The 24,034-nt window shown below is 34.9% G+C and overlaps 1 protein-coding gene across 1 annotated transcript in view; it reads right to left on the bottom strand.

Annotated features, from left to right (window-relative positions):
* Positions 1-23,479, bottom strand: part of SPRED1 (sprouty related EVH1 domain containing 1) — a gene marked incomplete at its 5' end in the record, with an annotated part of 69,113 nt that extends 45,634 nt beyond the window's left edge. Inside the window, 2 exons of the mRNA XM_082648787.1 lie at positions 880-1,048; positions 23,267-23,479. Of these exons, the coding sequence (XP_082504913.1) occupies positions 880-1,048; positions 23,267-23,479 (382 nt within the window). The remainder of the gene's footprint in view (positions 1-879; positions 1,049-23,266) is intronic.
* Positions 23,480-24,034: the final 555 nt, after the last annotated feature.

The following is a 24,034-nucleotide window of genomic DNA, read 5'->3' as shown; positions in this document are numbered from 1 at the left end:
CAAATTCTAGTCTTTTAAAGTAGCTAAATACATTATTTAACTTCAGTTTCACACACTTAGCAATACATATTTGTACTAAGCATTTCCACGTTCTTGCCTATGGTTTGTCTCGTAATTAGTTTATTTCTTCTGATTTTCCTACTAAAATGCCATCTTCAAAATATATGAGTCACAATGTTGTCAACACATTTTCATTCAGTTATGTTGTATAAGAAGGTTATTTCTGCTAATATAGATAATGTTTCTTCTTAATTAGAAAAGCAAATCAAATCTTAGTTATGACTTCTTTGGGGTAAAGAAATGGGTTTTAACGTGATTTCTTTTTGTTTAATTAAGCACAGGGCAGTCTTACATGTAAATATTCTTTCTCCCTTTAAAATCTGCAAGCTTTAGAGTTAATGATCTTAACAGATTGGTAAGATATACAAAGGGATAGACTGGGTTAAGGTCTCTGCCAATCCTTATTAATGAAATCAGATAAAGCAGTAAAGAAGGTTTTGCCATAGAATAACTGGAGTTGACATATATTTGATTATTACAAATTTTCTCTTTATAATTACCAAAACAAGGATATGAGTAACATACTCACGAAGAATTTTCAAAGTTCTACCTGACTGCTGCCCTCTTCTTTGAGCTCTTATTTTTAAAACTTTTAAATTATCTGAAGTGTGCTCTCGATGGGCTCTTCAAGGTAATACACGTAACTGGTATATACTGTGATGTGACAAACATAAAACAGATTAAGGAGCCCATTATTTTATCTTCACCTACAGTCAGCTTTCAAAGCCTAATCTCATATCACAAAAGCTGACTTGCTTGAAGTCACTTCTACTATATATAACTGATAAACAAATTAAGAAAACAGTCAAAATAACCTACCTTGAGAAATATCCTCTATAGCTCTTCGAATGCCTCTATCAAAAGCCCTAGCATCAGCAGGACTTTGAAAGGTAAGACCAAATTTCTTGTCATCAATCTTCCAGTGGTGAAATGTTGGAGTGACCTTATTGTAAATGAGGTCTTTTTTAAGCATACATTCCAAAACCACCTGCCAAAAGTTAAATGCCAAAATTACTATACATGTATCAAATGCATCTAATGTAGCTCTTAAATACAAAGGTAGGTGAGAAAAGAGCTGTTATATTTTAATAAAAGCACTCCCAACCCATTAATACAGAGGTCTTGCTACTTAATCTACTCACAAAGTCACTCAATACAGAAATTAAGATGGGATTAAAGAAGATTCTGGGAAGATGGCAGGAGGCAAGAAGCACCAGGAATCTGTCTCCCTACCTAGACAAAACTGACTGGCAGAATCTGTCTGCTGTGACTATGTTAGAACTCTATAGAGTCTGTTGAAAGCTTTTAACTTCCAGGGAAGACATGGACAGTAAATTGCAGTTAATTTTGTCTATTTCAGGTAGTAGCACAGTAGCAGCACCTCCTTCATCCCAACTCCCAGCCATAGGGCAGGGAGCCCTGCACATGAAAATTACAGAAGCCATGGTAGGTAAAAAGGACCTTATCCTCCAAGTATCAGGGATCGGTGCTCTCATCACTAATTGCTGCTTCTGATCACAGAGGTGCAGACAAGGAGGAGGGTAGCCATTTGCCACTGTTGTATCTTCCCTCATTGTTGCAAGTTCCTCTGCATCAGAATGAAGTGACTTCCAAGGTATTTAAAAAGCCAGCTCCCTTTTTTATCTGTCATTTACCACTTTTTCCCATGATGGGAGCCAGACACTGAAGACTAGGACATTCAAAAATAACTACATATACAGGAAGAATTAGAAAGTGACTATGCATATCCAGGGAAAGGCTCAGAAAAGACATGAAAAAACCTTAAATTTACACCTCAGGCTGATCCTTGGCACAGAGACAACCTACAACAATCAAAAAAACAAAAACAAAAAACAATAACAAAAATTAGGAAACTCCAAGGGAGGGAATAATCTGATTTCCACATTACCATATTCCAAGTTACCATATTATGATTTAAATGTCCAGTGTTCAACAGAAAAATCCCAAAGCATTCAAAGATTCTCCATATCTTATTTAGTTCTTTGAGCATCTTTACAACAGTTTTTTTTTTAATAAGTCTTTGTCTAATGATCTGCTGTTGGGTCTTTTCTGGGACATTTTCTGTTGATTTCTTTTTGTTTCTCTCAGTAGGTCATATAGCAAAGTATGACATAAAACAATGTATGAACAAAATGGAAATAACAATAAAGAGGTAGAAAATCTAAAAAGAAACTAAAAAATTCTGAAGCTGAAAAGTAAATAACTAAAATGAAAACTCCAATTAGAGGGATTCAAAAGCAGATTTGAGTAGGCACAAAAAATAAACAGTGAACTGGAAGATAGGACAACAGAAATTAGAGTCTGAGGAGCAGAAAGGAAAAAGACTGAAGAAACACAAACAGAGTCTAAGAGACCTACGGGCAGCATCAAGAGGACCAACATACACATCGTGGGAACTAAAAGAACAAGAAAGGGGCAGAGAGAATATGTGAAGAAAGAATGGTTGAAAACTCCCCAAATTTTATGAAAGTCATGAACATAAACATCCAAGAAGCTCAACACACTTTGAATAAGATGAACTCAACAGGCCACACAGAGACACAGAGATTCTTCAAATTAGCAAGAGAGAAGTGAATTATCACATATAAGGAATCCTCAATAAGAACGTCAGCAGATTTCTCTTCTGAAACTTTGGAGGCTAGAAGATAGTGGGTGGACATATTCAAAGTGCTGAAATAAAAAGCTGTCAACCAAGAATTCTATATTTGGCAAAAATATCCTTCAAAAGTACGAAGAAATTAAGGCATTTCCAGATAAACAAAAGCTAAGGGAGTTTGTTTCCACTAGATCTGCCCTGCAAAAAATGCAAAAGGGAGACCTACATGGTGAAATAAAATGACATAAGAAAGTAAATTTAAGCCATATAAAGAAATAAAGGTAAATACAAGGGCAATTATAAAAGCAATATTTTTAACATTGGTTTGAAACTCCACTTTATGTTTTCTATAAAATTTAAGAGAGACTATTACATTTAAAGAAAACAATGAATTATTAGTGTAAAAGCTAAGTATTGCTGTAACTGTGGTGTACAACTCCAAATATTGTTTTCTACAAAATTTGAGAGACTAATACATTTAAAAGAAGTATTAATTTATGTTTCTGGGCAAACAGTGTATAAAGATGTAATTTATCAACAAATGAAAGGGGTGAGGTCAAAGCTGTAAAGAAACAGTTTTTGTATGTTACTGAAGTTAAGCTAGTTTAAATCCCAATTAGAGTGTTATAACTTTAGGATGTTAAGTGCAACCTCCATGGTAACCACAAAGAAAATAGCTATAGAATATAAATAAAAGGAAATGAGAAAGGAATTTAAACATTTTGTTACGATCAACTAAACACAAAGGAAGATACGAATGCAGGAAATGAGGGAGAAAAGGCTACTAGGGACATACAAAGACAGCAAAATCACAGAAGTCCCTCCTTATCAGCAATTACTTTAAACGTAAATGGATTTAACTGTCCAACCAAATGACAGAGATTGGCAGAGCAAATAAAAGCACGACCAAAGACACAAACAGGTTGAAAGTGAAAAGATGGAAAAAAACATTCCATGCAAAGAGCAACCAAAAGGGATCAGGGGTGGCTATACTAATATCAGACAAAATAGACTTTAAATAAAAAAGGACATTATAATAAAAATATTATATATTAATAAATGGTTCAATAGGGCAAAAAGATACAACAATAAACATTTAAGTACTTAGTAACAGACTATCAAAATATATAAAGCAAAAATTGACACAACTGAAGGGAGAAACACAGTTCTACAGTAATAGTTGGAGATGTCAATACCTCACTCACATAATCAACAGAAGAACCAGACAGAATATAAAGATATAGAGAATTTAACATAGTAAACCAACTAGACCAAACAGACATATACAAAACACTCTACTCAGCAACAGAACACACATTTTTCTGAAGTGCACATGGCGTATTTTTCAGGACAGAACATATGTTAGGCCACAAATTAATCTCAATATAATAAAAAAATATGGATATCATACAAAGTATCTTTGGCCACAATAAGATGAAATTAAAAATCAATAACAAAAGGACAACTGGAAAATTTAAAAAAATTTGGGAATTAACCAACTGATCAAAGAAGAAATCACAAGGGAAATTACAAAATACTTAGAGAGCGAAAACACAACATATCAAAACTTATAGCACACAGTGAAAGCAGTACTAAGGGGAAAATTTAGAAACACCTGCATTAAAAAAAAAAGAAAGAAAAATCTTAAATCAACAACATAACTTTACAATTTAAGGAACTAGAAAAGAAGAACAAACTAAACTCAAACCTAGCAGAAGAAAGGAAATAATAATGAGGGCAGAAACAAATTAGAGAACAGAAAAATAATAGAGAAAATCAATGAATCCAACAGTTGGTTCTTCAAAAAGATTTTAATAAGTCCTTTAGCTAGAAGGACTAAGAAGAAAAAGAGAGAAGATGCAAATTGACACAAATTATAAAAATCAGAAATGAAAGTGGAGACATTACCATCAATTCTACAGAAATAAAAAGCATTATAAGAGAGTACTATGAACAATTGTACACCAACAAGTCAGATAACCTATATTTAACAGACAAATTACTAGAAACATAAAACAGACCAAGACTAAATCAGAAATAAATAGAAAATTTGAATAGATATATAGCTAGTAAGTAGATTGGATCAGTAAGTAATAGATATTGAATAGATATATAGCTAGTAAGTAATTAAATGTCTCTCAATAAAGAAAAACCCTGGACCTGATGGCTTCACTGGTGAATTATATCAAACATTTAAAGAACTAATACCAATACTTCAAACTTTCCCAAAAGATTGAAGGAGTAAACACTTCCTAACTCATTCTATGAGGACAGCATTGTGCTGATACCAAAGCCAAAGACATTACAAGAAAACTATGTATCAATATCCTTTATGAATATTGATGCAAAAAATCCTCAACAAATGAATGCAAGGATGGTTAAACACATGAAAACTGATCAATGTAATATCCTACTTGAACAGAATAAAGGGGAAAAATATCCACATGATCATCGCAATTGATGCAGAAAAAGCATTTAACAAAATTCAACATCTTTTCATGATAAAAATACCTAACAAGAACTAGAAGGAAACTACCTCAACATATTTGACAACAGTGCCAAGACCATTCAGTGGAAGAAAGGAAAGTCTTTTCAACAAATGGTACTGGGAAACTGGATGTGCACAGGCAAAAGAATGAAGTTGGACCCTTATCTAACACCACAGGCAATAATTAACTCAAAATGTATCAAGGACCCTAAGAAGACCTAAAATGATAAAACTCCTAGAAGAAAACATAGGACAAAAAATGTCATATGTCAATGTCAATGTCATTTCATGACATTGGATTTGGCAATGTTTTATTGGATATGACACCAAAGGCACAGGTAACAAAAGAAAAAATACTAATCACTTCTTCCCAACTCCACATACAGTGACGTTATATTGACTGAAAACTGCCACGGTGGGAATATGTTAAGCTATAAAGCATTTCCTCTCTCCAATGCCCCCGCCCTCCCCCACCAAAAGCTGATTGTTAAATTTTACCAGCCTGTCACTGAATATCAGTGATAGTTAAGTCTTGTTATTCTGAAATAAGTAACAAAGAAGGTAACAAAATAATGTCCTGCTTGCTTATAGGCAAAGTGTGCTAGCACCTGGCATTTAACAAAGATTTAACTATCTGTTGCAACAACCATTTTGCAATAATAACAATAAAATTCATAATTATATTAGGTTTTGGAATTCAAGAAGTTAAAATTGGCATTATGGATTACTGCAACATATTTACTGTATTCATAAACAGTGGGAAAGAGATATGTATTTTAGAAAACTGCTAAATTGCAATTGTTAAAAAAGAGAAGGACATAAAAAAATGGAGTTTGGTCCTACAGTCATTATTACATGAAAATGTCACTAAATTAATCTTTAATACATGAAAATATTGCTGAATTAGCTCCTCTCTGAAAATTCCCAAAGTTGTTTTCCAACTATTATCTGTTAGATAAATAAAATTTCAACGTGATCTATACTCATCTATACCACTTATTTACAAATGGCCATCTATTTTTTTATAGACGTTCCAAAAACACATAGAAAAATAAATTTTTAAAATGAGCTTTAAAATACACTGAGGAAATGGTAAGGATAATGAACTAGTTCTTTTTTTTTTTGCGGTACGCGGGCCTCTCACTGTTGTGGCCTTTCCCGTTGCGGAGCACAGGCTCCGGACGTGCAGGCTCAGCGGCCATGGCTCACGGGCCCAGCCGCTCCGCGGCATGTGGGATCTTCCCGGACCGGGGCACGAACCCGTGTCCCCTGCATCGGCAGGCGGACTCTCAACCACTGCGCCACCAGGGAAGCCCTGAACTAGTTCTTTGACTCATACAAGTACCTATGCAAGAATGTGTTCCACCTAAAAGTCATACAAATACTGAGGTTGCACATCATACACATCATGTTGGTACAAAAACAAGATGTCACCTAATTATGAAGTAGATGTCAATTTATGTCATTAACTTTTATCTACAAAGTAACATTAGGAAATAAAATATATCTTACTGTTCATAGTATGTATTTAACGTACCTTTAAAAATAATTATCATTTAGGAAAAGGCTACTATGGCAGTACCTATTCTGAATTTAGGAATAGGTAATGAGAAAGAAAAGTGCAGGTAATCTACTGACATAACCACTCACCATCTTTGCAGATAATTTAAAAACTATGCTTCCTAGAGCATTCTGCATCACTCAGCATTTACATAATTATCAAAGCCTCCATATCTAGGGCATAACAATTTCTCATCTAAGTCACACAATATATTAAAAAGTTGTTCTGCTTCTGACTTTAAGTAGCATTTAAAAAATAAATGCATTCTCATCACACTAAAGACAACATAAATCACACCTTTATTAAGTAATAGGGATAACAACTGTCCATCTCAAATTTTTAAAAAAGATCAATGAGATTAAAAAGGTGTTAAAAAAAAAGTAGTTAAAAGAATGTCTCATAAGGCTTCTACCTACCATGTGATCAATACTAAATCTGCATTCCAGAAAAAACAAAAATAATTTTAAGAGCTAGAAGGATTCTTAAAAGTTAGTGAATTATGCTGCCTCCCATTTCCACTGCCTCTTCTCAACTATATCAGAACAATGTGCTCTGACTTTAGTTCACTGCAGTTTTCACTGTATTAATTCTGTATCTTAAGATCACAGTAATATTAACAGTAACAGGCATACAGGAAGCAGATTCAAAGTTTACCATATCTATGATTGGAATAACTAGCAAACAAACTGTAGAAAATGGCAATTACATTTTTGCCAAGAGATTACGATCAACCAATCCAGCACTGCCAGGTGAATTATTTATGCTGTTGGAAAAATAAGGTACCCTGATAAATTACTTCTGGCCAGTAGGGAGTTATATCTATTAATTACCAATAAAGTAAAGTAACAGGTGTTCTACAGGCCTGAAGTGGTTACATCTCTCCCAGAATACAAGACCTGCACTCACTCTTAGAACTTTTTTACAAGAGAAGATCTAGTACAAAATGAAATGAATAATTTTAATTTCTGTTAAGACTACCCTAAAAGCAACTGCCAGAAGCCATTAAAAGTATAACCGTAAAAATAGTCTGTAAACAGCTGTCAAACTTGAAACACATCTCTAGCTAATTCTAATTATTAATTGACTATACTTCTTTCTGGGGTTAAGGAGTGATGTGAATTTCATCAGACCTCCATAGTAACCATGAAGGACATGTATAAATTAGAGAAAGATAAATTTGAAAGTAGACTAGTGGCGCTGTCCTTATTTCTACCCTAAAGAAGACAGGTTATATATTAAATTAATAAGCAGAAAAGATATTGAGTGTAAATAACAACTGTAAAGTAAATATTAAGTGTAAGAGTGACTCAACAAGAATAACTACAAAAGAATATGCTGCCAAAATAACTTGACATCAATAACCCCTAATGGATCCACTAAGCACGTGGCTAGTTAACGAAGAAGAAATTAAAGAGTCATGTTTTATAATCAGTACTAGAATACTTTGAACTTTTGGATCATCTACAAGTATACTGGGATTAGAAAAGAATCACTATTTATTATAAACTATAAAAAAGAATAATGGAAAAAAATTTAACTAGAAAAAGCAAAAACAAATTCAAAAGCACTTAAATGTTTTTATACTGACACCTCTAAAAGAAAAAATTTCAGACTTTTACATACCAATATACCTGACTAGGTTTGAGTAGAATATAGTCACTGCAAACAGACTGACTGGAACCACCTTTAGGAAGGGGACTATACCGAAGGGAGAATATTAAGGAGTATTTGGCAGAACAGCTTTGCATTTTAATATTATAGACTCTAAATAGGTCTAAGTTGCTTAAGACATACAAGTCTTTTCTAGCTAAATACTTTTGGAACCATGATTAATAAGATCTTGAAGTCTTTTGAGATAGTGGTAACAAAAAGAACAAATATTCTTTGTCTTTCTTCTAAAAAGGTTAAATAGATATTATGAAAGAACAAACAGATGCACAGGTGAACTCTGAATTTAAGGAAAGCGAAACTACTATTAGCATAAATATATTAAAATCTATATAGACGAAGGGAGTCAGGGAACAGAAGTGGTTTCCTTACAGTACCAAGCTAAGAGTTAAAAGAGAAAGGAAAAGAAGAAACGTGGTTAATGAGAATGGATATTCTTCACATGAGTAAAAAATTTCCAAAATAAAGTAATTAAGATATGAATAACAGAAGGAACAGGAACAGTACACATACACTTCCCAAGAAGAAAAATGTTATTAAAGCGTAAGAGGAATTTTGGTATAGAAATTAATTAAGCTTGTGGGTTCTACAGCTTAGAATAGCTGGGTCCCATCTACTCTCCACCACTCATTACCCATCTGACTTGAGAATTAAATAAGGCAATACATACAGAGAACTCAAATAGTGTCTGACAACAGAGTAGATCTTCAATACATACTAGTAGCAGTGGTGATTTTGGTCACAAGGTGATGCCACTAGCCCATAATAGTACAGTTGCTATGAAAGCCTGAGAGGTCAGTATTTACTTTTTTGAGTATGGGAGGGGGAGGAGTTTGAATGATAAATAAAGGTACTCAGGACCTCAAAGAGCTTATGAATAGATTCCGTGAAGCTTAAGTTATTTGATTCTAAAGACAGTGAAAACATAATCTCCAATGATTTTCCTTCTTCTGAAAGAAATTCTAGGATATATTACAAAGAAAAAAAGTGGGGGAGGGGACACCACAGTTACTAAATAACTAAAACTTCTGAAGATATATTCCAAGTTATTTTGGGAAATATAGAGCAAATTACTGGACTGTTTGCCAGAAGAATTTAAAATAGACCAAGCCAAAAATGGGTATAAGTACATTTCTGTTTCACTAATAACAACTAATAATTTGGGAGAGCAAAGTTAAAAATGTACTTTCAAACTACTATATAACTTTATTATAGATGCTACCTTACAAGTAGATAATTACATGTTTACAAAAAGTATTATCTAAAATGTAGTAATAGGTGGTAACTAGACAAATTACTTTAGTAACTTTCTGAAATACCTTTGAATCAAGGAAAAAACATTTCATTTTTGAAATAAAAACTCCATATTCAAGTTAAATTACTTGATAACCAAAATCAATAATTGGTATCTCAAATAGTTGCCTTGTATTATGAACTTTAGTTTTCTGGATGACATAAAAACTAGTATCCTTTATAAAGGACACCAGTGCATTCTATGAAATATGAAACTATATTGTTATCAAATAACACATTTTTACTAATTATCTAGTAATAAAAATTTGTGTTCAAAGCTGGATTCTGAGATGAATAAGATTTTAGAAAAAATTTTAAAAGTAACAGAAGGAACAGTGGTAGTGTTTCTTCTCAAATAATAACAGTTCAGCTACCACAAAAGGAAGGGAGGGAGCCAATAGTTTAAAAATATGTCTATGTCATGAAAGAAAGACTGAGGAACTGCTCCAGATTAAAGGAGCATAAAGACACATGACAGCTAAATGCTACATGATCTTGTACTGAGAGAACAAAAATGTTGTAAGAACATTATTAGAACAGTTGGTGAAACTGGAATATGGACTAAAGTACTACATTTATGTTAAATTTCCTAAACAGGATAATTATACGGTGACTACATAATCAAAACTGAAGGCAGAGCAAAGATTTAGAAAGTAATCAAGAGTACAGTGTGGGACTTCCCTGGTGGTCCAGTGGGTAAGACTCTGTGCTCCCAATGCAGGGGGCCCGGGTTCGATCCCTGGTTGGGGAACTAGATCCCACATGCATGCTGCAACTAAGAGTTCACATTCCGCAACTAAGAAGACTACATGCTGCAAGTAAGAGTCCACATGCCACAAGGAAGGTCCCACGTACCGCAACTAAGACCCGGCGCAGACAAAATAAATAAATAATAAAATAAATATTAAAAAACGAAGAATACAATACAATACATAAGGTTTTATGACCTCAAATTTGAAAATCTAAGTGAAATAGCAATTTCCTAGAAAAATTATAACTTACCAAAACTGATTGAAAATAGAAAACCATTAGAAACCTGTAACCATTAAAGAAACTGGATCAGTAGAAAATGATAGTGAAAGGCGACAAGATGAGGGAACAGGAGATGAGATACAAAACAGAGGAGGGAACTGTCACAATTAGGATACTGCTCTAACTCCTGGTGGCAAATTCTTAGGCACAGGCAATACGCCCCTGCTTCTTTACTTGGCTCTTTCCCAAGTCCCCACAGGCTGTCAGAACTCTGAATTGCTAGAATTAAACTAAATAAGCTTAAACAATTCTCTTCACCCTCAACTGGGTCTGCATAATTTGGAGAGGGGCCTGTACAATTCTGATGGAATCAATCTCAGTGATCTAAGAATTTAACAGCCATGAACCTTTATTAACTGACTTACACAGCAATATCTATGTAACAAAAAAACCATTTAGAAACACAAGAATATCCAAAAACATAATGATAGTTGTAGATCTTCAGCCTTTAAATTGAAGCAAACACACACACAAAAAGGATACATAAGATTTGAGTAATTTAGTAAATAAGGTTAAACTTTATAAATTCAAACCTTTATATTACAGTGAATTGAAGTCTTTCAAAAGGTTACAGATGTTGGAACAAGGAAGGATCTCAAATCAATAATTGAAGTTCCTACCTCAAGAAACTAGAAAAAGGAGAGCAAAATAAACCCAAAACAAGATGAAGGAAGAAAATATCAAATAATAGAAATGAACAGAAATAGAAATTGAAAATAGATGGGGGGGAAACTCAATGAAACAAAAAGCTGGTCTAAAAAAAAAGCAACAAAATTGATAAATCTCTAGTAAGACTGACAAATTAAAAATGAATACACAAATCACCAATTTTAGGAATGAGACGGGATATTGCTAAAGATCCTTGTAGCCTTTAAAACAGTACTTGAGATACTAAATACAACTTTACACTCAAATTAGACAGCTTAGAAGAAATGGACCAATTCTTTGAAAATCACATTATTATCAAAACTCAACCAATATAAAATAGATAAACCTAAACAGTTCTGTAACCATTAAAGACGCTGATTTTGTAATTTAAAAGCTCTCAAAAACAGATCACTCTTGGGAATTCCCTGGCAGTCCAGCAGTTAAGACTCCACACTTTCACTGCCAAGGGCCCAGGGTTTGATCCCTGGTCAGGGAACTAAGACCCCACAAGCTGCAGGGCGTGGCCAAAAAAGAAAAAGAAAAAAAAAAAAGAGAGAGAGAGAGATCTCTATACTGAGATGGTTTCACTGGAGAATTCTACCAATTATCAGAGGAACTAACATCAATTTTTCATAAACTCTTTCAGAAAACAGAAGAGGAGGAAATACTACCCAATTCATTTTATGAGGCCACCAATATCTTGATACCAACACCATACAAAGACAGTACCAAAAAAAGAGAAAACTACAGACCAGTATCTCTCATGAATTTAAACACAAAACTTCTCCAAAAATAGTAGCATATCAAACCCAACAATATACAAAAAGATTACACACCATGACCAAGTGGGACTTATTCCAGGAATACAAGGCTGGGTCAACATTAAAAAAATCAATCAGTGTAATCTATATCAACAAGCTAAAGATGTGATCATATCAACTGACACAGAAAAAACCTTTGACAAATTCCAACACCCATTCATAATAAAAAATTATCAGCAACTCAATAAAAATCATCTATAGGGACTTCCCTGGTGGCACAGTGGTTAAGAATCCACCTGCCAATGCAGGGGATACGAGCTCAATCCCTGGTACGAAAAGATCCCACATGCCGCGAAGCAACTAAGCCTGTGTGCTACAACTACTGAGCCTGTGCTCTAGAGCCCACAAGCCACAACTACTGAAGCCCGTGCACCTACTGAAGCCCGCGCACCTAGAGCCCATGGTCTGCAACAAGAGAAGCCACCGCAATGAAAAGCCTACACACTGCAATGAAGAGTAGCCCCCGCTTGCCGCAACTAGAGAAAGCCTGCGCACAACAATGAAGACCCAACACAGCCAAAAAACAAAACAAAAAAATCATCTATAAAAAACTCTATAGCTAACATCATACTCAAGGGTGAAAGACTGAATATGTTTCCGTTAAAATCTGAATGAGGCAAGGATGTCCACTATGACCATTTTTATTCAACACAAAACTTAAAGTTCTAGCCACTGCAATAAGGAAAAAAAAAAGAAATAAAAGGTATACAGGGCTTCCCTGGTGGCGCAGTGGTTGAGAGTCTGCCTGCCGATGCAGGGGACACGGGTTCGTGCCCCGGTCCGGGAAGATCCCACATGCCGCGGAGCGGCTGGGCCCGTGAGCCATGGCCGCTGAACCTGCGCGTCCGGAGCCTGTGCTCCGCAACGGGAGAGGCCACAACAGTGAGAGGCCCGCGTACCTCCAAAAAAAAAAAAAAAAATAAGGTATACAGATTGAAAAGGAAGAAATAAAGCTTTTCATATTTGTAGATGACATGATTGTCTACATTAGAAAATCCCAGGGAATCTACCACAAAACCTCACAGTTAAGCAAGGTAACAGGATGCAAGATCAACACACGAAAATTAATTGAATTTCTATACACATACAATGAGCATGCACTAACCAAAATTATAAACACAATACTATCTACAATTGCTCCAAGAAAAATTAAACACTTAGGTATACTCTTAACAAAACATATCTTTAGGATCTATACATTGAAAATTATAAAATGCTAATGAAAGAATTCAAAGACCTAAACTGGAGACATACCACATTCATGGACTGGAAGATTCAACGCAGTAAATATGTCAATTCTCCCCAATTGACCAACAGGTTTAATACAATTCTTGTCAAAATCCAGTAAAGATTTTTGTTGACATAGACAAGATCATTCTAAAATTTATATGGAAAGGCACAAACCCTAGAATAGCTGAAATAATATTGAAAAAGAAGAATAAAATGGGAGAAATCACTTTACCCACTATTTGGACTTACAATACAGCTACAGTAAAACAGTATGTGATACCTATTGTGGGATAGACAGAGCAATGGAACAAAATGGAGAACCTACATAAAAATGCTTAACTGATTTTTTAAGAGTACAAAAGTAATTTAATGAAATGACAACTTTTTCAACAAGTGGTTCTGGAAAAAATTGGACATTTGTAGGCAAAAGAACTGAACCTTGACCTAAGTATCACACCTTATATAAAAATTATTTAAAATGGACCACAGACTTAAATATAAAATATAAAACTATAAAACTTAAAATAGGATAAATCTTCAGGATGCAGGATTAGGGAAAGTGTTCACGAACTTGACACCTAAAATGTGATCCATGAAAGGAAGAACTGATAAAGTGAACTTCATCAATTTAAAACTCTGCTCTGCAAAATATCCCGTGAAGGTTAAAAAGACAATCTGTAGACTGGGAGAAAATATTTAGAAACCATATATCCTGAAAAGAACTAGTATCTAAAATTTAAAAAAAACCTTCAAAACTCAACAGCAAAAAAAACTAACAATTTAATGAGAAAACAGGAAAAGGACACAAACAGATATTTCACTAAAGAAGATACAAATAAGCACATAAAAAGATATTCAACCTTAGCCATTAGGGAAATGGAAATTAAAACTACAACGAGCTACCACTACACACGTATCAACACGACTAAAATAAAAAATACGGACTACACAAATGCAGGCAAGAATCCCTAGAAACTGGATTGCTCATACACTGCTGGTGGAAATTTAACATGGTACAGCCACCCAGGAAGAAAGTCTAGCAGTTTCTTATGAAACTCAGCATAAAACTACCATACAACCCAGCAACTGTACTCTTGGTCATCTATCCCAGAGAAAAGTCAGCACCCAGATCTAGGACTTCCAAGTCTCCAGAACTGTGAGAAAATAAATTTCTGCTATTTAAATCAGCCAGTCTGTTGTGTTTTGTTATGGCAGCCTGAGCAGACTGATACAAGAAGTCTAAATCATACCATCACAGTGTACACCTTAAACTTAAAAACAAAGAAGCCTAGTACACAGAAGGCTCTCAAACAGCTGTTGATTAATTAAAAGAATATCAATCAACCAATCAACTAAAAGCATGCTACATTCAGATTATAATTTAGTAAGGAAATATTTAGAAAACTATTAAGTAAGGTCAATAATTTGAGATCAAAGATTTTGGGCTTTAGCTATTAGGGAGGCTATTATCCATTATAATAGTTTAGTGGCAATGGGAATGTAATGGAAAGGTTGTGAAATATATTACAATCAGGTATAAAAGGGAAAGATGAAGCCAAGATAATCATGATGAACCTGATAGACTAGATCAACCAGTATAAATCAATAACTAAAGAATGAAATGTTAGTTCAAAACAACTGAATAATAAGTATTAAGCTGACATTTTCTAAAAAGAGGAAATAATAGCAACCAGGAAGGTAATATGGGTTACATTCTAAATCTTAATTTTCAGGAAACCGCTCACACACACACAAACACAGGAAACCGCTAACATCCCCCCCGCCACACACACAGCTATTTTTTGCTCCAAAAGAAAGAGAATAGAAATGCAGCAGGCAGGTTTTTTTCCCCTTCAAGGAATATTAGTAGTATTAAAGAATGAACTACTTTAAAACTGCTGGGAGAAAGTCACAAAATTCATGGTTGTACAGAAAAGTAATTAATAGTATAATTTATTATCTTTTCAATGGATTGACCCTAAAATGAACAGGTGATTCTAAACTAGATGAATGTTATTATTATTAGCATTTCTTTCAATTACAGTCCTTCACAGCAAAACTGGTTTGCCCAAGGTGCTTCCTCTAACTCAATTTTCCTATTTGTCCATCTGTGAGTTACCTGTGACAATAAAAGGGAAATTGTTTCTGCCATTATTATTTCCTCAGGACTAGCAAGCTGTATGTACACATTCTCTATTCCACATACAACTTGTAGTATACTATCTTTATAGTATTTAATTAATGTAAAAGAGGGGCTAGCATTTCTCTAAGTTCAATGCATGCTTTTAGTGAACGATGAGTAACTCAGTAAGGCAACATCGTGGAAGTGTTGTCTTTGGGAAACAGGTAGATAGATTCAAGGAAGTTAAGGGTCAGATTATACGAGTTTATTGTGGTGAAATTAAGGAGATGAAATTGTATCTAGGAATTTTGGGGAAACTACTAAAGGAATACAAGACCCAAGCTTTAGAAAGTTCAGTATTGTAAGCAATACAAAAGTTAGAGAGAGGTGAAAACTGGGCCTTGAACAAATATTAGAAACCTTATCTGCAATAATACAGACAAGACTGAAGAGGGGTAGAGATGAAAAGGATGAAACAGAATCAAGAATAAAGAAGACCTGATTGAATAAATGGAGGAATCACTCATACCTAGGTTTATGACTATTTTTTTCTATCTATCTATCTAGTTATGACTGTGTTGGGTCTTCGTTGCTGTGCGCAGGCTTTCTCTAGTTGTGGTGAGCGGGGGCTAGTCTTTGTTTCGGTGCGCAGGCTTCTCATTGCAGTGGCTTCTCTTGTTGTGGAGCACGGGCTCCAAGTGCGCAGGCTTCAGTAGCTGCGGCACACGGGCTTCAGTAGCTGCGGCACACGGGCTCCAGAGTGGAAGTTCAGTAGTTGTGGCACGTGGGCTTAGTTGCTCCATGGCATGTGGGATCTTCCGAGACCACGGCTCAAGCCCATGTCTGCTGCAGTGGCAGGCAATCGGATTCTTACCCACTGTGCTACCGGGGAAGCCCTCTGACTATTATTGATGCATACTTTGATATCATTCACCAAATCCATGAAAAGTCCAAGATCTTATACAGTGTAGCATAAGAATTTAAGTAAGAATATAGATTTATCCTACTTTAAGAATACTGAAGATTTAAAAATCTGAACATATAAACTAAAATATAAGGCCTTGTTCATTATAGAAATCTTTATTCAAATGTTACCTAGATCTTCTCAGTAAGGCCTTCCTTGGTTATTCTAAGTAAAACTTTAACTAACCTCCCCACAAAAAATCCCCTACACTCCTTTTTCCCCAGCACTTAATACTTTCTAATATTATGTATAGCATAACATTCATTTACTTATTTATTTACGGTAGTATTTCTCTGGCCCTCACCACCATGTATGTTCCCTTAGGAACGGGGATTTCTGTCTTTGTCCATTTACATATCCCCAGTGCCTAGAACAGCAAATATCTAGCAAAGAGTAGATGCTCAATAAATATTTGTTGCATGAAAGACTCACCTTTAAATACTGAATTTTCCCTTTTAACAATGGGTATTCAACAAAGTTCCTTTAGTGTAAGGTAAGATTAAAACTCAGCAACAGGGGCTTCCCTGGTGGTGAAGTGGTTAAGAATCCGCCTGCCAATGCAGGGGACATGGGTTCAATCCCTGGTCCGGGAAGATCCCACATGCCATGGAGCAACTAAGCCCATGTGCCACAACTACTGACCCACATGCCACAACTACTGAAACCCGTGCTCCTAGAGCCCATGCTCCACAGCAAGAGAAGCCACCGCAATGAGAAGCCCGTGCACTGCAACAAAGAGTATCCCCCACTCGCCACAACTAGAGAAAGCCCGCACGCAGCAACGAAGATCCAATGCAGCCAAAAATAAATAAATAAAACAAATAAATTTTTTAAAAAAAACAACTCAGCAACATATTTTCCACTGAAATATCAATGAAAGAGTGGTTTAAATGACTGATAAGGAAAATTCAGATTGGATTTAAAAAGAAAATAATAAAAGATACTAAATATAATAAAAGAATTAAAGAATAATAAGAATAAAATAATAATAAAGATAATAAAATAATAAAAGAAGCCAGAAGGAATCTAGCGAAATGAGTGGCACAGATAATAGAGTAAGCATCAAACTGTACAGCAAGGGATGGGAAATAAAATAGAAATGACAGGAAATTGTAAAACTCCTCAAATGGAAAAGTTCTGGTAACAACCAGATCCAGGAAAGTAGCCTGCTGAAATGAAGACCAGAAGGTCAGGCCATGCAAAGAAAAGTAGCCAAGAATGATGATGAGGCTCAGATGTGGAAAAGTTGGCATTTAGAAGGAACTGCTAAGATCAGTAGATGAAAATAAAAGCTAAAGGATGGTGTTCTGAATGGTACAGAGTATCAGTAAAAAAATGTCTATATGTGGGTTATATAGTAACATTCTGTGAGGGGAACAAGGAACAACAAAAATGCTGACACTACCTCTATTCCCACTCCCACTTATTTCCCAACTCTGTGATATTATGGTGAACAGGAAAACCAGTATCTTTCAAGAGACAGAGCTGCTGAGTCCTAAGGGTAATGCCAGTTAACAGAATTGGTTTTTTAGTGGAGGAAGAGTACTGTAGAAGGACTGATGTTTCACAATAGAATAATTCACAGAGGCACAGTGGGAAAGGCTAAGCAGAAAATTGTTCTGTACTTTATAAAGTTCAATCCAAGGCAGAAAGATATTTCCCTGGTCTTTTGGGGTTTCCCATGGTGGAAAGGAGGATGAGTCTCATTTTTAATAAAGCTACTGCTATGCTATAATCATTTTATTTTCTTCTTTAAAAATAGTCGAGTTTTGCTTTAGGCTCTAATAACTGTAAAGAAACTCCATTTTAGAAATGTATCTTTTTAAACAACAGAACTATTATCTCATAGGCATTTTAATTTTTATAAACCACTTTTATCCACAACCTAATTACTTATTAATCCAAAACAACAATTCCTTAATCTCTTTGGCAACTTCCTAAACTTGATATCTCCTGCTTTTTCCTTTCTTTGTTTCAATTATTATACTTAGTATAAACTCTAAGTTTATAATGATAGCTATAAGTTTGCTTTGACATTGAACAGTGCCTTTTTCTATTTTCCACAGAACATCTTAAGTACAGAGGTTGTGGTTGTAAGTCTTACTGTATCTTTCTGTGTAGCCCACTCGATTTTTGTCATCTCTTAGCACACAATATGCTTTAAAAAGCACAATAACATTGATTAGTAAATTTACAGTATTTTATTGTCCTACAATAAAAGCTTAAGAATGGCTAATTTAGATCCCCACAGTTATTAAAAACTTTGTTTAGTAGTAAATATTTTAGCAAAAATTTAATATCATTATTGAAAGTTTATTCAGGTACTTATAAAGACTTTAAAAATGTATTATAGTTCAGTATTTTAGATTTTCCTATCACATACAATTCAACTAAAAATGATCAAATAATTTAACATATACATATGGTAAGATGACAAAATGTTTGCCTATAAAATAGCAATGTCACACCAATAGAGAAGAGCCACTACAGAAAAATGAATGCAAAAGAGAAAGTTTCTATCATGGAGATCTGAAGCACTACAGTAAAGATTATTTATACAAATTAACAGTTAAGTTTTAGTTAGCATTTAAAAAAATGTGATCCAAGATAACACTAATTTATATTAAAGAATTAAAGGGAGAAATCAAAGCTATAAAGATTTAGAAGGAAATGGATGATACAACTCATACATATCAAGAAAAGGGGTTCTGAGAAGCTATCCTTGTCAAAGACCATTCCATACATCCCTAAGCATCTGGGAGAAAGTACTTTCATTATCTTGGGCTACAACACCAAAGCCTGGTGTTTTTTCAATTTCTCCTGAATTATCAATAAAGTATGAAAGCCAATTACATAAAGCAGTGCTTTCCAACTTATTTCTCAGGCATACTCAGAAAAATAACAATTATAAGGCAACCAGAAAAGAGAAGGAGCCTAGTGGTTAAGAGGCAAAGAGACTTGGAGGCTCCAGCCACTTTTACCTATTCATGGCACATAGCTTGGGAAGCTCTAATTTAGATTAGCAACTTGGGAAATAAACTCTACCTTTGTAAGTATCACAAAAACAAGCAAGTTATAGGTAAGCATCAGAGGAAATAATTTCAGGTCACTCTGAATGAATGAATACTGAGCAAATTATACAAAATACCACCTTCTTGAAAAATCCTCATCCGCCTGCTCTTGATTTGTGCTCCCTTTCTTATCAAAAAAAAAAAAAAAGAAAAAAAAAGAAAAAAAGAGTGAAATATAACCCTCTGGGAAGTGTAACAAGACATTTTTAGTACAAGTACTTGTAAATCTAAGACTGGAAAAATCTTCTACTAAATGCTTCGTTCACTCTTCAGAAAAGCCATCTTTCATCTTCACTACTGTAACTAGTATTTTGACTATTATAAGCCCTCTTTAAAATATCATCTAGGGCTTCCCTGGTGGCGCAGTGGTTGAGGGTCCGCCTGCCGATGCAGGGGACACGGGTTCGTGGCCCAGTCCGGGAGGATCCCACGTGCCGTGGAGTGGCTGGGCCCGTGAGCCATGGCCGCTGGGCCTGCGCGTCCGGAGCATGTGCTCTGCAGTGGGAGAGGCCACAGCAGTGAGAGGCCCGCGTACCGCAAAAAATATATATATATATTATCTAGTATTTCTTTATTAGCTACACAAGTGGCTATAGGTACCTCATTACTAATTATCCATGCTTTCTTAAAGGACACAAGTTTTTTCCTGAGGTATGAGGGGTAGGTATCTCACTTCATTTCTATAATTCATCCAAGGTAGAGGACTCTAAGATGTGACCCACAGACAAAATGGGTAGAGAACACAGTTTGTAGCACTATCTTTTACATGATTAACTATTACATAGGAACAATATTAAAGTTCAGTTTACTCATCAAGAAGGATATTAAAGAAAACTATCATTAACTTTGTAAACTTATAGATTCAACAGTCACAGTGTACACCTGTTTTATATTACTAGAACCCAGAAAAATGGATTAAAATAAAGCCAATCAATAAAAATATCTATAGAAATGGACATTAATGACCCCCAAATGCGGTGATAATGTAAAAGAATAATACTTCAATTCTGTAATTGCTTCAGAAGTATCTTAGAAGTGTATTATGCAGCAGAAGGGGCCAATTAATCTGCTTATTTCAATGTCACTGTCCCATTTGTCTTGAGAGTTCACAAGACTGCTACTTTCAGTTTATGGCCATGCATTATTGCCTCTGCCTTTGGTCATACAATTTCCCCATAACCTAAAATGCTTTATTATAACTATTCCCTACAAGAATTAAGACAATCCTCCAATTGAAAGTAATGTTTCCTTTATGTCTACACTGAGATATATTTATCATTCCTGTTTCACAAATAACAAGCTTCCTCGAGGAGAAATGGTTAAGTGAAACAACCGTTTTGATTCCTAGGTCAGTGCTTCTATCAAAAGAACCTATTTTCTTGTTAGTCTATTATGACTCTACACCTTAGGATTAAGTTAAGGCCCTTTTTTATGTCCCACATTAGGAAATAAGTTTGTATTATGTCCAAATCCCAGGCTTACTCTCTCTAAGCTTATGTCAAAGCCACACTCTGAGCAACCACCTAAAACATTAATCTGAGCTTATCTCTGACCAGCCTCACTCCTAGTGATGCAGATTTGGTTCCTTATTTAATTTTCCTCAAGTAAACTGTCCATGCTCATCAATATAGCCAATAGAGTAGTCCCTTGGTATCCACAGGGGATTGGTTCCAGGACCCGCCCCCCAGCCCCCACTGATACTAAAATCTGCAGATGCTCAAGTCCTTATATAAAATGGCATAGTATTTGCATATAACCCACACATCCTCCCTCCCATATACTTTAAGTCATCTCTAAATTATTTATAATACAAAGTAAATGCTATGTAAATAGTTGGCAGCACAAGGAGAATTCAGGTTTTGCTTTTTAGAACTTTCTGTAATTTCTTTTCCAAATATTTTCCATCTGTGGTTGGTTGAATCCAGAGATGTGAAATCCATGGATACGTAGGGTCGACTGTGTTGTTTCACTCTGATATTTTTTTTCCCTCTTTTTCACATCTAGGTCATCTTTTCCTTGTTCTTATGCTTTTTCTAGCAAGCTTTTTTTCCCTCCCTTTCTCCACCTTTGACTTCTTTCTTCTTTTTTCCATTTTTACTATTAAAAAATGCCTTAGATTGTCACTATTTTATTCAGTTTCTAAAATCTACAACTTCTTCTCCAACACTCGCCAATTATCAACAGCTCAGACAAAAAGCACTACACTCCAGGATGGGTCACCATAGGCTCTCTCTTAGAAGTCTACAAGCCATATTTTAAATAAGCATCAGTATATGTTAGCCACCATGTTATCCAAGGCCAGAACCACATTTAAATATTTAAACTTTTAGAGATGACATGTTAAATTTATCATATATACTTCTGACTTCAAATGGGGTTTCCTAGTCCTAAAACCACATTCTGGTTAATTGAGATACACAGTAGTAAATCCTAAACTCACAAAAAATTAGAGTTAGAAGGCTTTCAAGACGATTTAGGAAAACTCTCCAGTTAACTGAGACAGAAACTGGAGCACAGACAAGTTAGGCAACTTTTAAAATTACTGAAATAATTCAATAGTAAAAAAATCCAGAAACCAAGAACCAAAATTAAAAGTAGTATAAAATGTTCATGTATAAAAGAATTATTCAACACTTAAAACACATTTTCAATAGAAATAATACTATAGATGCTGAATGAGCTCACAAACTAATCCACAGATATATAGTTAAAGGGAATAACAGTTATGTTCAAGAGTCTTGGAAATTTTGGGCACTTTTATTCTCTTTTTGCTTCTAAGTTGTATGCTCTCTGCTTAATGCAGGAATGACATTAACATTACTCAGCTTTTTAGATATGATTTGTTTTTGGCTCACAAATGAAATAAAAGAGAAAGAGCTTTCTACACTAATTAAGAGAGAGTAGACGTCTAACATTATCAAAGGTTAGATTCAAATTTTTAAATATATGAATGTAAGAAAACACTTGTCTGGGTGGAAGATAGTAGAGTTAAAACCTAGGATGGCCACCAGGTAGTCATATGATGAGCCTAGATTGATAGGGGATGAAGAGAAACAATCTGAGAACACAAGAGTCTAGGATAGGGGCCAGCAAAATGTTTCTATAAGGGGCCAGATATTTACAGTCTCTGTTGCAACTACTCAACTCTGTCACTGCAGCCAGAGACAAAATGTAAACAGATCAGCTTGGCTATGTTCCAATAAAACTTTACTTATGGACATAGAAATTTGAATTTCATATAATTTTCATGTTCATAAAATTATTACTCTTTGATTTTTTCCAGTCATTTAAAAATGTAAAAACCATTCGTAACTCATGGGCTGTACAAAAACACATGACAGGCCTGGATGTGGCCTGTGGACTATAGTGCCAACCTCCAGTCTAGGCAACAGTGGGGAGAAGGGGAAGATGGTGCACCTGGGTTAATAACTAGGGGGACTATTCATGAATGTTCTTGCATTAAACCTAACAGAAAAGCAGCTCCCCTCTAACACATGCACATTAACGTCAGTCCCAGCTGCAAAGAAACAGGCATATTTTGCTGTCTTTAACTTTAAAAGAGCTACAGAAACAATCATTGATCCTGGACAAAAATAATTTTCATAAATAATAGTATACTAATCATAATTTTAAACAGAAAATTCATTCTATAGAATTTTAAAATTATAGCAATAGATGCATTATTCATTACCATTTTGTCCCTGAGTCGCTCTCCACGGATAAAAAAGTCAGCACAGCCATTCTCTTCCTGGTGAGGGACTTTGAAGACAGTGACGCAGCTTAGTCCACTCCCTCCAAGTGGTAACCATCCACCACTTGAGTCATCCCGGGTCATCACCACAGCTCGCACTCGTGCATAACTATTACTAAAATAGATGCAAAGATTAGAAGTTAGCTTTTCCATAAACAAAAAACAGCCAAGGTGTCAGTCTTGCTTGAGAAACCAAAGACCACATCAATTAACGTGTAGTAACTAAAGTGTTTACTACTTCCATGACAGTCCACAGACAGTAACCTGATTGAAAAAGATCAAAAACCACAGAGTAACTGACTTAAAGGTTAACTTATTTTGAAGACCAATCTCACAATAAAAGACTACAGCTCGATTATTTCAATTCATCATTTGAGTAGTTCAAGCACATCTGATTGCCATGGAACATGTAACAAAGGATCCCAGAGACAAACACGGTCAAACTACAGTCTGCCATCACATTTATCTAATATATGTCCACCTCCTACAATATAATCAGGACAAATTACTGCTGTATCTTAGCACATTTAATTGTGACATCTGTATGTTTCTAACATTTGAAATATAAGTAAAATGCTGAAACAAACATGCTTATTAGCGCAGACACATTTTTGATTATTTCTAACACCTCGGAATCTAAATCACAAATATATATAAACATGTTTTATTTTAGTAAGTTATCAGATAAATTGGTCTTTCATGCCCTCT

The sequence above is a fragment of the Grampus griseus genome (genome assembly GCF_964374135.1).
Source record: "Grampus griseus genome assembly, chromosome: 2".
In the NCBI taxonomy this organism is placed as follows: Eukaryota; Metazoa; Chordata; class Mammalia; order Artiodactyla; family Delphinidae; genus Grampus; species Grampus griseus.
The sequence above is the reverse complement of the archived record's forward strand: the minus strand, read 5'-3'. Positions and strand labels throughout refer to the sequence as shown.